The sequence below is a fragment of the Hibiscus syriacus genome, unplaced genomic scaffold (genome assembly GCF_006381635.1).
Source record: "Hibiscus syriacus cultivar Baekdansim isolate YM2019G1 unplaced genomic scaffold, ASM638163v2 tig00110430_pilon, whole genome shotgun sequence".
In the NCBI taxonomy this organism is placed as follows: domain Eukaryota; kingdom Viridiplantae; phylum Streptophyta; class Magnoliopsida; order Malvales; family Malvaceae; genus Hibiscus; species Hibiscus syriacus.
Window position 1 is genome coordinate 1126355 of NW_024062734.1, and position 13457 is coordinate 1139811.

Below are 13457 nucleotides of genomic sequence, written 5' to 3' on the forward strand. Positions count from 1 at the left end.
TAGAACATTATTAGTAATATTTTTAAAATTTACATTTATTGTACTGAGATGCTTGTTTTTTTTAATAGGAGATGCATGATTTTATACAGCACTTTAAATAAGATTATAATACATACAGAATAAAAATAATTTTTAACTTTTAATATTTTTGTTCAAACTCTCTTTTTTTTATATAGGGAAACATGAAATATTCCATTAACCAAACAAAGCATCGTCCATAACAACAGAGTTAAGAAAAGAAGGGCATTCAAAGTAAAAGAAAACAGGAGAGTGCAATGGAAGTGCATAAGTTGCTAAAACATGCTCTGCCTTGTTTGCCGATCTTCGAATGGGCTGCACAGAGATGTGATGATAAGTGTGAAGTAGAGAACGAGCTTCTTCTAAATGGAAACGAACCTTTGAAAGATCCAAAGCATCAGAATATAGTTGAGTAACAATGTTATTTGCATTACTCTCGATAATTGCAGAATCACACCCTATCTGCAAAGCCAAAAGGATGCCACGTGTTTTTGCTGTAACTTCAACCATAGCTGGGTTGCTGTGTTGTGGAACCGGAACAGTGGGCAGAGAGGACTGTCACAAAGTGATCGCGAGCAATAATACCCACAGCAGACTCTCTAGAAGTTGGAACAAACGAACCGTCCACATTTATTTTGATAACACCAGGGTGAGGTTTGGACCATGAAGTGATAACAGCACTGGTAGACTAAGCATCATCGGAAGAAGAAACAAGGATAAAAGACGACTGCAAAGCACGCCCAGAAGCAACAATGTGCCAACCAGTTGACAAACAAATTTCTCCAGTGAAAGATGAACACTTATCTCCATTAACCAATCGCCACAAGATACCTGTCGTCCATGGGTAACTTGAGGAGTAAAAACCAGCAGAGTTGAGAATGAACTGAACTTCATCGCAGTCACGCAGAGCATGGAGGACGGTTTCTTCAATCGTACCACATAAAGGACAAAGACCATCGGACAACCCCGCTAGAGACAAACGACGACCAGTTGGGAGAGCCTCATGAGCAAGCCGCCAACCAAACATCCGGATCTTTGGCAATGTGGGCAAGCGGGAATGAGAACTCCAAACCAAGAGTCCAAGACATCATCTGTAGAAGGATATATCGGACAGAGGAGAATTGTATTAACATCTTGCTCGGAAAAGACAGCACGAAGACGATTTACATTCCAAGTTGGTAGATTTTCCAGCATGAACTCACCGCAACGAATGGGATTCACCACGTTATCAATATATGAGTTACAAAAGTGCACCGGTGTAGAGCCACCTCAATTATCCATGTGCATTCGGACAGTACTGTTGATACCAATCCTCCAGTAAAAACCATCTGACAAAGAAGTAGCGGCACGGTGAAGGCTTCGACAGGCATACGAAGGTCGGGGACCTAACTCTGCTGAAAGGAGATGACCGCGGGGGTAATATTTGGCAGCAAAAACACGACTAACCGGGCTGTTGGGCGAATGAAGGAGACGCCAAAGTTGGCGACCAAGGAGAGCCACATTAATCGCACGAAGATCACGGAACCCCCGACCTCCAACACGATTCGGGCGACATAGCGAGGACCAAGCAACCAATGGCCAACCCCGGTCAAAAGTGCGACCTGACCACCAATAGTCCCGGAGTGCAGAAACAATATCATCCGATAATCCTTGAGGAAGAAGATAACAGCCCATAAGATACGTTGGAAGTGCCTGCCCAACCGACTTGATAAAAATTACGAGTAATCTCTCCTTTGAACAATACTTTGAATTATTTTACTATTTGACAAAATTAATAATTTATTATTTATATCAATGATTTTGAATTTGTAGATAATTTTTTATAATACTCAACTCTGATTTATGATTGTCGGTAATTTTCAACAATCTTTTTTTTGTGATTCGTTTTGTTAATATAATTAAAGATCTTCGTATATATCTTTAGTTCGAGTTTTTTTTTTCTTAAACTAAACAAAGAATTACATAATTTCTTCTATAGCACTAAGCTACTGATCCAAATGAAGGAATTCCAGCACCTGATCTGGTGGAGCAGTAAAACAGAATTCTCGCAACGGTGAGCCCCGAGACAAAGACCTCAATCTATCCGCTATTGCATTATGAGCTCAACAAATATAACCTAAACGAACCTTCCGATCCCGGGTTATGATCTTAATATTTAGTTCAAGTTTTTTTTAGATGTGTTTTTAATTTTATTTTTGATCATTATAAGATCTTGAATAATTAATTTTTGTATCAATAATTATAAGAAAATGCTCTAGTTATATGTTTAATTTACGTTCATAGTTATAACTTTTATTTTTTCAAATATTTTTTAATATTTGATAGAAGAAAAATAAAAGGAATGTCTGTTTTTTTATAATAAAATATTTTATTTTAGCCGCGTGTCATTTCATCATTCGATCAAACAACCGCCAGCGGTTATCATTGGTCGTTTCAACTCATTTCTGTGCCCATGCCAAAACCTAATCCAATCCCCCAAACAGACAAAATTATTTTCCCAATATAATCCCCACTTCCAAACATAAAATTCTCCAAAACCCGACCAGATCCGAAATTCATGGGAACCGAGATATCAGAGCCATTGATTATCGACAAGGAAAGCATCTACGGCGGCGGAATCGAGTCGGAGCACGTCCCGGAATGGAAAGACCAAATTACGATGAGAGGGCTCGTCGTGAGCGCCTTGTTAGGGACGCTCTTTTGTATCATCACGCACAAGCTGAATTTAACCGTCGGAATTATCCCGTCGTTGAATGTCGGCGCCGGATTGCTCGGATTCTTCTTTGTGAAATCCTGGACTGGTTTTTTGACGAAGTTGGGATTTCGGGTCACTCCTTTTACCAAACAAGAAAACACCGTCATTCAAACTTGCGTCGTCGCTTGTTATGGCCTTGCTTTTAGTGGTAAAAAATGCTAAGAAGTCTTCACTTTTGTATACGAATTTTATCCATTTTTGGCAAATTTCGTTTCGTAATTATAATTCGTTTTATGGTGAAATGATTAGCTTTTTTCTGTTTTGTTTAAAGCATGAGGAGACTAAACGATGTTTTAGCTGTAAATGATTAAGAAATGATTATTAACTTTATTAGTAAGTTAAAATTTTAAGCTTGTAAGAAGTTGATATTATTGATTTTACTTTAATGTATTGAGTCGGCTTAGTTGTTAGTGTTAAATTAAGTAATTAAATTGTATTTTAAGCTCACTAGCTCCCCTGTTCTGCTTTAATACCTTATCTTTGATAGGGGGGTTCGGATCGTATATGATTGCAATGGATGAGAGAACTTATCAACTTATTGGTGCTGATTACCCTGGAAACCGAGCTGAAGATATTAAGAACCCGGGGTTAGGGTGGATGACTGGTTTTCTCATTGTTGTCAGCTTTCTTGGGCTGTTTAGTCTTACTCCTCTTCGTAAGGTATAGCTGTATAGCTCTTGTCATCAGTATTATATTAGCCTTTTATGAGTTAGTTTAGACTTCAGTTAAAGTTCCACTTTTTGGTTTTTAAGGTGTTCTCTATATACGTTTTGTTCGAGTAAAGTGTCTGTGACTGTAATTTTGGTTTTAATATTGGCATTGCTTATATTCAACCTTCTTGTTTAATTAACTTTTTGTGCTTTGATAAAAAAAAGCCTCGGTTATTGAGATGTAATATGTTCTTTTTTATTGTTCTGACTATCCTTTTACCAATGAGAGTGCTCTACTAGAAGGTTTTCTCACCGTATGTAATTTCAATTTTCTAATTTAACCTTCTAATCTATCCTTATATTTTATCAGGTAATGATACTGGATTATAAGCTTACATATCCAAGTGGGACGGCTACAGCAATGTTGATAAATAGTTTTCATACTCACTCTGGTGCTGAGCTTGCAGGGTATTTATTAGATACATTGTACTAATTTTCTTTTCACAGATCCACATACAGTTCCATTAATCTGGCGCTTAATCAGAAACTTAGTGGAAAGGAAATCATACTCTAATTTACTTATCAGATTAGATAATGAAGGACAGACGTCTTTTTAATTAAAACAATCTTGCATTTATAACATCAATGAAACAACTACATAAATTATAAGCTTTGATTTATAAATAACTAGAGAGAAATGTGTTGATCTTTAACAAACCAGATTTCTTTCTTTTTGATTATGTATATGTCCATGCGCAAACATACATACATACCTACATAAATCTAATATTTATGGTTTGTTACAGGAAGCAAGTCAAATGTCTTGGAAAATATTTAAGCATAAGTTTCGTTTGGAGCTGCTTCAAGTGGTTTTTTAGTGGTATTGGGGATTCGTGCGGGTTTGATAATTTTCCCAGTTTTGGTTTAACGCTGTTCAAAAACACGTAAGCTCTCTCTTGTTTCCCATGTGAACTCCCTCCCCCTTTTCCCCCTGTTGAAAGACTGCTCACATATCTTATGGGAATTATATAACCTTTATCACCATTAGCCAAAGGGTAAAGTTGATGGTATTCAAATATTTGTGATACATATGCATTATTATATGTATGGTGAGTTGGTCCTCGGTAATGATTAATTTGTTACCAGTTGAAGTAGAAGAACTGACAGTAAAAAGGACCCATGTATTCTGATGCCCTACATTTTTTCTGTACTTCTGATTCACACAAGATGTCTTTTCTTGATCTATGTATGCTAGTAGCTTGGCATGTAATCAGACAGTAATTTGGATTCGAGTAAAATCTCATTCACATGATTGCTGATATTTGTATAAAATATTTTAATGATATTGTTAACATTTTACATGACTTCCTTTTTAGGTTCTATTTTGACTTTAGTCCAACCTATGTTGGTTGTGGTCTTATTTGCCCTCACATAGTAAACTGCTCAGTTCTTCTTGGGGCTATCATATCTTGGGGTTTCCTCTGGCCTTTCATTTCTGCACATGCTGGGGATTGGTACCCTTCTGGCCTAGAAAGCAATAATTTTAAAGGTCTTTATGGTTACAAGGTATGGTGAAAATTTTGGTGTCCTTGAGTTATTGTTATGGATTTTTTTGATGGTTCTGTCCTTTCACCTACGGGTTTTCTTACCCTTTGTCTTTTGTCTTAATTGAAATGTTCTCTTCTTGTAACTCATCTAAAGAAGTTTTCTGCACTATCACTTGTTTAACAGGTCTTCATAGCTATTGCCCTTATCCTTGGGGATGGTCTTTACAACTTGATCAAGATAGTATATATAACTGCAAAAGAAATGTGCAAGAAGAGCCCTCAGCAGAGCAAACTTCCTATTGTTGGTGAGGTTATAGGTGAGGATGCCCTGTATTTTCCTTTGTTGTTTGTTGTGTATGAATCTGCTTTATTGCAGTGGTTTTCATATCTTTTGAAAAACTGAAGTCATGTAGTCACCGCCAAGTGGCTTCTACTGATATGACATCCTTGTGTAAAATTGTAGTTCTCAGTAAAACTCATTGATTGATGTAACTATAGTGCCTTAATTTAAATATGTAATTTTACCTTGTTGAAACTTCTGAGACTGTTATGAACTTCAAGGCATAATGTTTATGTCTTTTTCATTGTTGAACCATTCTATTCTCTACTGAGGGTTTATTGAATTATTGTTGTGTTTCCACTTTCCACAGATAATGAGACTTCTAAAGGGCTAGCAGAGCAGAGAAAAAGAGATGAAATATTTCTTAAAGACAGGATACCTGCATGGTTTGCTGCTTCTGGATATGTGGCCTTGGCTGCTATATCAACGGCTACTATTCCAATTATCTTTCCCCCCCTGAAGTGGTATCTGGTTCTTGTTTCATACATTATTGCCCCTGCTCTTGCCTTCTGCAACTCTTATGGAACTGGACTTACGGACTGGAACCTGTCTTCCACTTACGGAAAGATTGGTCTTTTCATTATAGCTTCCTTGGTTGGAAGTGATGGTGGAGTCATGGCTGGTTTGGCTGCCTGTGGAGTTATGATGTCTATTGTCTCCACCGCAGCTGATCTAATGCAAGATTTCAAGACGGGCTACCTCACCCTATCATCAGCCAAATCTATGTTTGTGAGCCAGTTACTGGGAACAACCATGGGATGTGTCATTGCTCCACTCACATTCTGGATGTTTTGGACTGCTTTTGAAGTTGGGTCGCCTGATGGTCCATACAAAGCACCTTATGCAGTTATATTCAGGGAAATGGCCATTCTTGGTGTCGAGGGCTTCTCGGAGCTGCCCAAACATTGTTTGGCTTTATGTGCTGGATTCTTCGTGGGTGCTGTGCTTGTAAATCTCCTGAGGGATGTGACCCCCAAGAAAATTTCACAGTTCATTCCTATTCCAATGGCTATGGCAGTTCCATTCTATATTGGAGCTTACTTTGCGGTCGACATGTTTGTCGGAACAGTAATCTTGTACGTATGGGAACGGATTAACCAGAAGGACGCAGAGGATTACGCAGGTGCGATCGCTTCAGGTTTAATTTGCGGTGACGGTATTTGGACCATACCATCGGCCATACTTTCTATCATGAGGATCAATCCACCTATTTGCATGTACTTTGGTCCTTCTCTGAGTAGTTGATTACGAAAACCACTGGCTGTAATATGTTGCAAGCTGCATCAGTGTCTGTATGGAAGTGTATTGTAAGAAGTGGGAAGGTTCATTGGATTCTGTACATGTCTGTTCTTTCATATACTCCTAATAATGGATTTCAAGACAACAATCTCAGAACCAGTTGATTTGGTTTCAGTAAATAGCTTCTATGAATCTCGAATTCGGTTTTTACGAGAAATATTTCTGTTCATATGAACCACTAACCCTGGCCATGTAGCATTGGATATCATGAAAGTTTATATTATAGTTGGATTCAAAAGCTAATCAAAAGCTAATCAAAAGGTCGGAGAGTGCTGTGGAGCTCTAATATCGGGCTCTGCTGAGCCTTTGTGTTTACCGGAATGTTAATGGGCCAGTATAATAAGATTTATAAGCTTAGTATCTATTAAGTACAAATGGTAGTTATCATGTGTTTTGGTAGAGGTATTTCTTCTTCTTTCATTAACAGTATTAATACGATAATAAGTGACCTATTCTTTTATTTTTCTAATTTATTAAAAGAAAATTTTCATAATTCTATCACAATTTGAAAAGTAGAATAAATTTAGGAATTCAAATTGTCATATAAAACCAGTTGGTGTAAGAATCTAACCAAAACATAGATGGATCTATATAAAATTAGAATAAGATGAGATGTCTGTGCTCTTTAAAGTCGAGTCGCCCAAAATAAAGATGAAAATCCAAACAGGGTTGTATAAGAGAGAGAGAAAAAAACCAAACCAGAATATATATAGCAGGAAAAGAACAAATCACACTGTTCCAGATTTACATAAACACAAAATCTGAAGGTTTTAGGTGTCAAAATCGATGGTCATTAAAGATTAAGGTCCAGTTGGGCTAACCAACGAGGCCATATTAAATCCAAGCGGGCACCAACCTGTAATCCTTCCACTGCCAAGAGCGGGAAGTTTTCGCTGCTCTGTGAATCCAACCTCACGCTTTACCTTCCACTTTAGTAGCCACGAGACTCAAGCCTTAGCTTAAACCCCATGGATCAGCTCCAAGCTTGGAAAGGACAGGCTAGATTCCAGCCACAATGGACCAGACCACGTGTGTCGAGTCAACCGTCCCATAATCTTAATGCCCCCACTTAGGTTACAAGCTCGCGTTACCAAGCTCGACGAACACCTCCGCTGCATACACTGTATTTAAACAAATCCTTTCATTAAAAACTGAGCCGTGTGGGATTTCCTTCCTTTTTTTACGAGCTTGTGAACTTTGCGTTCTTGCAAAAAACATAAAATGAATTCTTTGATTAGTATTTGATGATCTGAAAAGATTAACCGTCATCCGACTGATCTAAATATATTTTTTAATAGAAACAGGAGTCATCGGCACCCTCTCTCTGCTGCCTTCAGCACGGAAATTGAAGCTCTGCCGTCTTGATTTTAACTGTTACAATATTTTTTTGTTTCAATCGGTTTCTTGTGTACGGGGAAAATGAAGTATGTGCAGATTTCTGGAGGAACAATGAAGGCGATGCCAGTGCTGACCATGGTCTTTCTTGAAGAAGATAAATTCTCACAATCGACCTTCTGATAAGCTTTAAAATTTTCATCTTTTAAGGACTTTACATCTGAAATGAATGCTACCGGAACATTGGTAATTCCAAAGAATGATCTATAAGTTGTCAGCGGATTCTTGGTTTCTTGTTGTTATGATCCCATCTCCCTGCTCCTTCGTTTTGCTTTTAAGTATCAATATTCAATATTTATGTTCGATACATTTTCAGACAAATATGACACTTCAAATCGGCTAAACTCTCGAGATAACGTTCTCAAACAAATTATTTCACGAGATAATGTTCTCCCAAGATTAATTATTCAAATAGGGTGAAATCTACAGTGTTGGCCGTAGGTCGCCATGCCTTCCGAGCGACCTACTACGTGGCCAGCCATGCACGTCCCCAAGCATAGGTTGCCATGCCTTCCGGGCGACGCACTCCCTCCTGCTCCTCACGTGATTCATCTTATCCTCGGATGCCCTCGCATAGCTCGCTCGGATAACCTCGGTCGGATTCTCTCGCTCGGATGGCCTCGGTCGGATGCCCAGCGTGTTGGAACGTGCATGGCACATGCAATCTCTCTCATAGCTCGCCGGGAAGACATGGCGACCTAGTAGGTCGCCCGGATGGCATGGCGACCTACGGCCAACACTATAGATTTCATCCTATTTGAGCAATTAATCTTGGGAGAGCATTATCTCATGAAATAATTTGTTCGAGAACGTTATCTCGAGAGTTTAGCTCTTCAAATCAGATTATCATAGCTTGTTATATCTAATTTCCAAACTACTTTTCTGTCAATTCAATAACCAATATGTATTTGATGTCAAGCTTGTTAGCGAGTCTTCATGAGTGATGGAAGCATAAGTGAACACTCGATATATGATGTATAACTCGTATAATGAACATATAAATAAAATCAAAGCCTAACGAAGTGGGCAAAACATTCTAGTTGATGATTTTGACAATCATCTTAGATGAGATCATTACTTGTTGTAAACTACATATGATGTATACGTGGTTAGACAGTAGAGATTAATCTCATCACAGACAAGAAAAAGAGTGGCAGCACAAGCATAACAGTGGCACCATCAGACTTAGCTGAACAGCCGGAACTCTTCCCCACAAACTTGCCCGAGCTTGGTACGGGTGCAAAGGCTTCTGAATCCGGCCATTGCGGTGGAGCTCCAGTAGGGAAAAATGAAGACATATTGGGTGCATTCACGTACGGCAAAACAGCTGGAGAGGCTGAAATTGCAGGCTCATTGGTGACAGTTTGAAAACTAGACCAGAAAATGACCAATGGTATAACAACAACAAACAATTTAGAGCTGGTAGTAGCCATGGATGTGGTCTGAGAATTTCAGCCGAGAACTGAAGGGTATTTGAATCTTGTGAAGGGTGGTGGCTTGGCTGAAGCATCTCACGAGATACACTGTGGGAGTGTTAAATTTATCTACCTATAATTTTAGGCATAATTATTAAAGCCTTTTCTGGTTTGGTTTCACTTGATTTGTTCGGTGTTGGAGTTCAAGATTCCCTTCTCTTGTATTATTCGTATGATCTTGTCGGCGAATGCTTGCTTGTCTGCCACATGATTTTAAGGGCCTTGGAATTTTTACAAATATATCTTCAACCTTGTTTTGTTTTGTTTTGTTTTGTTTTGTCTTTGCTGTATCCATGTGAACTAGTTAAACGATTTGCACTTCATTTACGGGTATATAAGCTGAATCCCTTGTCCATTTACAATAGGCCCTTGGCCTTCATTTATTTAGGTATGTCCCTTTACTTTTTACAATGATTTTACGTTTCTAGACTTGTGAACGGCGATGATGAATAGGATACAAGGTTTTCCAAGTCAAGTTCAAGTATTATGCAGGCTAATTGCACCCCAAAATAATACAACTAAATGTTAAGAGTTAAGATTCATTAAATCTGTCAACTTTGGTTTGCGCTGGAGTCCATGAGTTTTCACAAAACAAGAGTTAACCCAGTGTTGAGATACTACCTTTTCCATTACTTCTTCGAGATTGTAAAAAAATTCTTTCATTGCTTTTATATAAAGCGTTGAAATAAATTTGCTCAGATTATTTTAGCATCAAATATATTCATTGCATATATAAGAGGGATAAATGTTGTACTTCCTTCAAATTTCCTTAGCATAAGACCTCATCAACAAGTTACACAAAGTCACGCCTCCACCGCTATTCTTTCGGAGTTCGACAGCCTCTAGAATTCTTCCAAGTTTTCAGAGCTCCATACCCTTTAGTCAGTTATAATCTTGAATATGACCACTGCTATACATCATGTCAACCTACAGATAGCTAGATAAATAGATAAACTTTTTCTCTCCCTATAGAATCACATGTTACAGCTCTACGCTTAAACCAGAAAACCTATTTTCTCAAACATAACAACGGAATTGAAAGCAGCTAATATTTTTATAGTTTGAGGTTATGGTGTTGGACATTGATTAGGGTCTCGGTTTTGATTGGTGTGACATAGGAGGTTTTGGAGCTATTGCATTTAAGATAATATTTAAATGAGATTTAGTCTAAATTGATAGGGCATGGTTAAGGATTTGATTTCATAAATGTGAAGGGTTAAATTATTAAATTTTTTTTTCTAAATAATTCTATATAATAGTAAAAAGCTTTCAAAATTGAGAAACATGGAAAAGGAAGAAATTGATTCGTTTTAAAATATTTCTTTTTCTTTGGTTTTAAACCTTTTTAATTATTTTGAAGTTTCAAAATATTTTAGTAAATATACATATAAAATTTTGTATTTTTATAATTACATTTTTTTTTTTAATTTTAGGACTGGATTAAGATCCGATTGATAGACTTTGTGGAGAGGGTTAAACTTGTAAATGTAAAGTGTTTAATTGATAGAATTTGAAAATATGAGATTAAGTTTGTTATATTTTTTAAAATTAGGACCAATATGATAGGGGTTGTAAATAATAAGGACGAAATTATAGTTATACTAGACTTACGTTTCTCTCTGACAGTGACAAAATTTTTACTGACTAAATTAGCAAATTTACAAGATTTTGAATTTACCGTATATACTTTTTGTCTTTCAATTCCTTTGCCAAAAACAGCGAAAACAAAGAAGTGAAAGTTGAGGAATTTTTTCAGGTCACTTTCATCTTCAATCAAGGAGGGCTTCCTTTTTCATCCATCAATGGATCCCACGGACTCCAAGCAGCAGCCTTCACATGAATTGCCCAACTTCTTAACCCTACCATCACAACCCCAACAACAACAACAGCTTCAAACAGATGAGAACAAAGCAGCTAAAACAAAGGATGTTCTTGCTGTTGTTGCAGATAAAGAAGGAAAGAAGCAACTTTTGGTCCCAAAGAGAAGTTCCAAAAAAGACAGGCATAAAAAAGTTGATGGAAGAGGAAGAAGGACAAGGATGCCTGCTTTATGTGCAGCTAGGATCTTTCAGTTGACTCGGGAATTGGGTCACAAATCCGATGGGGAAACGATACGGTGGTTGTTACAACAAGCTGAACCATCGATAATAGCCGCCACGGGGACCGGAACGATACCGGCATCGGCTTTGGATGCAGCTGGAGCTGGTGTCTCGGTTTCGCATCAAGGGGCTTCTTTATCTGTAGGGTTGTACCAAAAGATTGAATATTTAGGAGGGTCCAGTGTAGGTTCAGGGACCAGTAAGACCAATTGGGGGATTGTTGGAGGTAATTTGGGGAGACCCCATCACATGGCAGCAGCCGGGTTATGGCCCCCGGTCAGTGATTATGGGTTGCAGTCATCATCTGGTCCATCTACAACAAATATAGGCAGTGAAAGTTCTAATTATATGCAGAAAATTGGGTTTCCTGGATCTGACTTGAGTACTACTAATATGGGTCAGATGAGTTTCACTTCAATGCTGGGTGAGCCTAACCAGCAGCTCCCTGGTTTGGAACTTGGGTTGTCGCAACATGGTCATTTTGGGGTTTTAAATCCTCAAGCCTTGAACCAGATGTATCAGCAGATGGGGCAAGCTAGGGTGCAGCATCAGAACCAGCAGCAACCACCTGCTAAAGATGATTGCCAAGGATCAGGCGAGTAAAGTTATCAACTTTGGGAGCAAGTAATGATTTTCATTACTGTATAATTGTAGAAAAAATGGATATTTTGATTCCCAGAAATCTATGGATATTTTGGTCCCCCCTCCTTTTTGCACTGCATCACCCAAATTTCCATTACACAGGTGCTTTTTCTTGATTCTTTCTTTATGTTGATCTAGCATCAAAGAAGTGTTGTCTGTTTTGTGCCTAAATGGTTTTGCTATGAAATGTGCAGGTGGAGCTTTGCACAGCCTATTAGCTTGGTTTTGGCCGGGTTATCTTCTGGTTGGATTCAGAGGTTGACTATAATACCAGGGAAATTTAATTGTTTTCTTCTTCTCTAGGTCTGGATGGAGTTTGAATCAGTTTGCTTGTGAAGTTAAAAATAGAAATTTGCAGTCATACTATTTCTTCTTATATAAAGAACTTTATTTCTCTAAAAGAACACATAAAGGAACAATTATTATTATTATTTCTGGATGCCAAAAGCATGCATGTTTCCTGCTATGGCATGCCTTCGAACATAGAAGAACCTAGTTCTTTTGTCATCACTTCAAAGTTGTTCTTTTGTGCTGATCTTAACTTTTTTCGAAAAACTGTTTCGGCTTATTTCCTTCTTTGTTGAACCATAAATTCTCATCTCTTTATTAGTTTTTGTGTATGGAATTTGTATCCACTCACTGCTTGAACAAATAAGGAACTTTCACTTAGTATGCATATAATATTGGATGTGTTATTTGATTGTTTAAAAAATTTCTACTTAACGTTGAGCAAGATTGTATATATGAGACTTTGTATCTCGTGAGATGCTTCAGCCAAGCCACCACCCTTCACAAGATTCAAATACCCTTCAGTTTTCAGCTGAAATTCTCATACCACATCAATGTCTACTACTAGCTCTAAATTGTTTGTTGCTATTATACCATTGGTCATTTTCTCGTCTAATTTTCAATCTGTCATCAATGAGCTCGCATTTTCAGCCTCTCCAGCCGTTTTGCCATATGTGAATGCACCCGATATGTCTTCATTTTTCCTACTGAAACAACACCGCAATGGCTGGCTTCAGAAGCCTTTGCACCTGTACCGAGCTCGGGTTAGTTTGTGGGGAAGAATTCCGATTGTTAAGCTAAGTCTGATGGTGCCATTGTTATGCTTGTGCTGCAACTCTTTTTCTTGTCTGTGATGAGATTAATCTCTACTGTTTAACCACGTATACATTATACGTAGGTTACAAGAAGTAATGATCTAATCTGAGATGCTTGTAATAATAATAAACTA

The 13457-nt window shown here is 37.9% G+C and overlaps 3 protein-coding genes across 3 annotated transcripts; 2 read left to right on the top strand and 1 right to left on the bottom strand.

Annotated features, from left to right (window-relative positions):
- Positions 1–1287: 1287 nt before the first annotated feature.
- LOC120125319 (uncharacterized mitochondrial protein AtMg00310-like) lies at positions 1288–1692 on the bottom strand. Its single transcript, XM_039143773.1, has one exon. It carries the CDS (start codon positions 1690–1692, stop codon positions 1288–1290), a length of 405 nt encoding a protein of 134 aa, XP_038999704.1.
- Positions 1693–2456: 764 nt separating this feature from the next.
- LOC120125418 (probable metal-nicotianamine transporter YSL6) lies at positions 2457–6759 on the top strand. Its single transcript, XM_039143843.1, has 7 exons — positions 2457–2921; positions 3261–3433; positions 3794–3891; positions 4230–4367; positions 4800–4989; positions 5155–5287; positions 5621–6759. Exons 1-7 carry the CDS (start codon positions 2576–2578, stop codon positions 6553–6555), a joined length of 2013 nt encoding a protein of 670 aa, XP_038999774.1. The 5' UTR covers positions 2457–2575; the 3' UTR covers positions 6556–6759.
- Positions 6760–11190: 4431 nt separating this feature from the next.
- LOC120125421 (transcription factor TCP20-like) lies at positions 11191–12579 on the top strand. The gene is made up of 2 exons (XM_039143844.1): positions 11191–12322; positions 12415–12579. The coding sequence occupies exon 1, from the start codon at positions 11282–11284 to the stop codon at positions 12179–12181; it is 900 nt and encodes a 299-aa protein (XP_038999775.1). The 5' UTR covers positions 11191–11281; the 3' UTR covers positions 12182–12322; positions 12415–12579.
- Positions 12580–13457: the final 878 nt, after the last annotated feature.

Coding starts and splice junctions, on each gene's coding strand:
- LOC120125319 (XM_039143773.1), bottom strand. CDS start 1,692: ATGGGCTGTTATCTTCTTCCTCAAGGATTATCGGATGATATTGTTTCT.
- LOC120125418 (XM_039143843.1), top strand. CDS start 2,576: ATGGGAACCGAGATATCAGAGCCATTGATTATCGACAAGGAAAGCATC. Junction 4,368..4,799: donor TTAACGCTGTTCAAAAACAC/GTAAGCTCTCTC, acceptor CTTCCTTTTTAG/GTTCTATTTTGACTTTAGTC. Junction 5,288..5,620: donor TATTGTTGGTGAGGTTATAG/GTGAGGATGCCC, acceptor CACTTTCCACAG/ATAATGAGACTTCTAAAGGG.
- LOC120125421 (XM_039143844.1), top strand. CDS start 11,282: ATGGATCCCACGGACTCCAAGCAGCAGCCTTCACATGAATTGCCCAAC.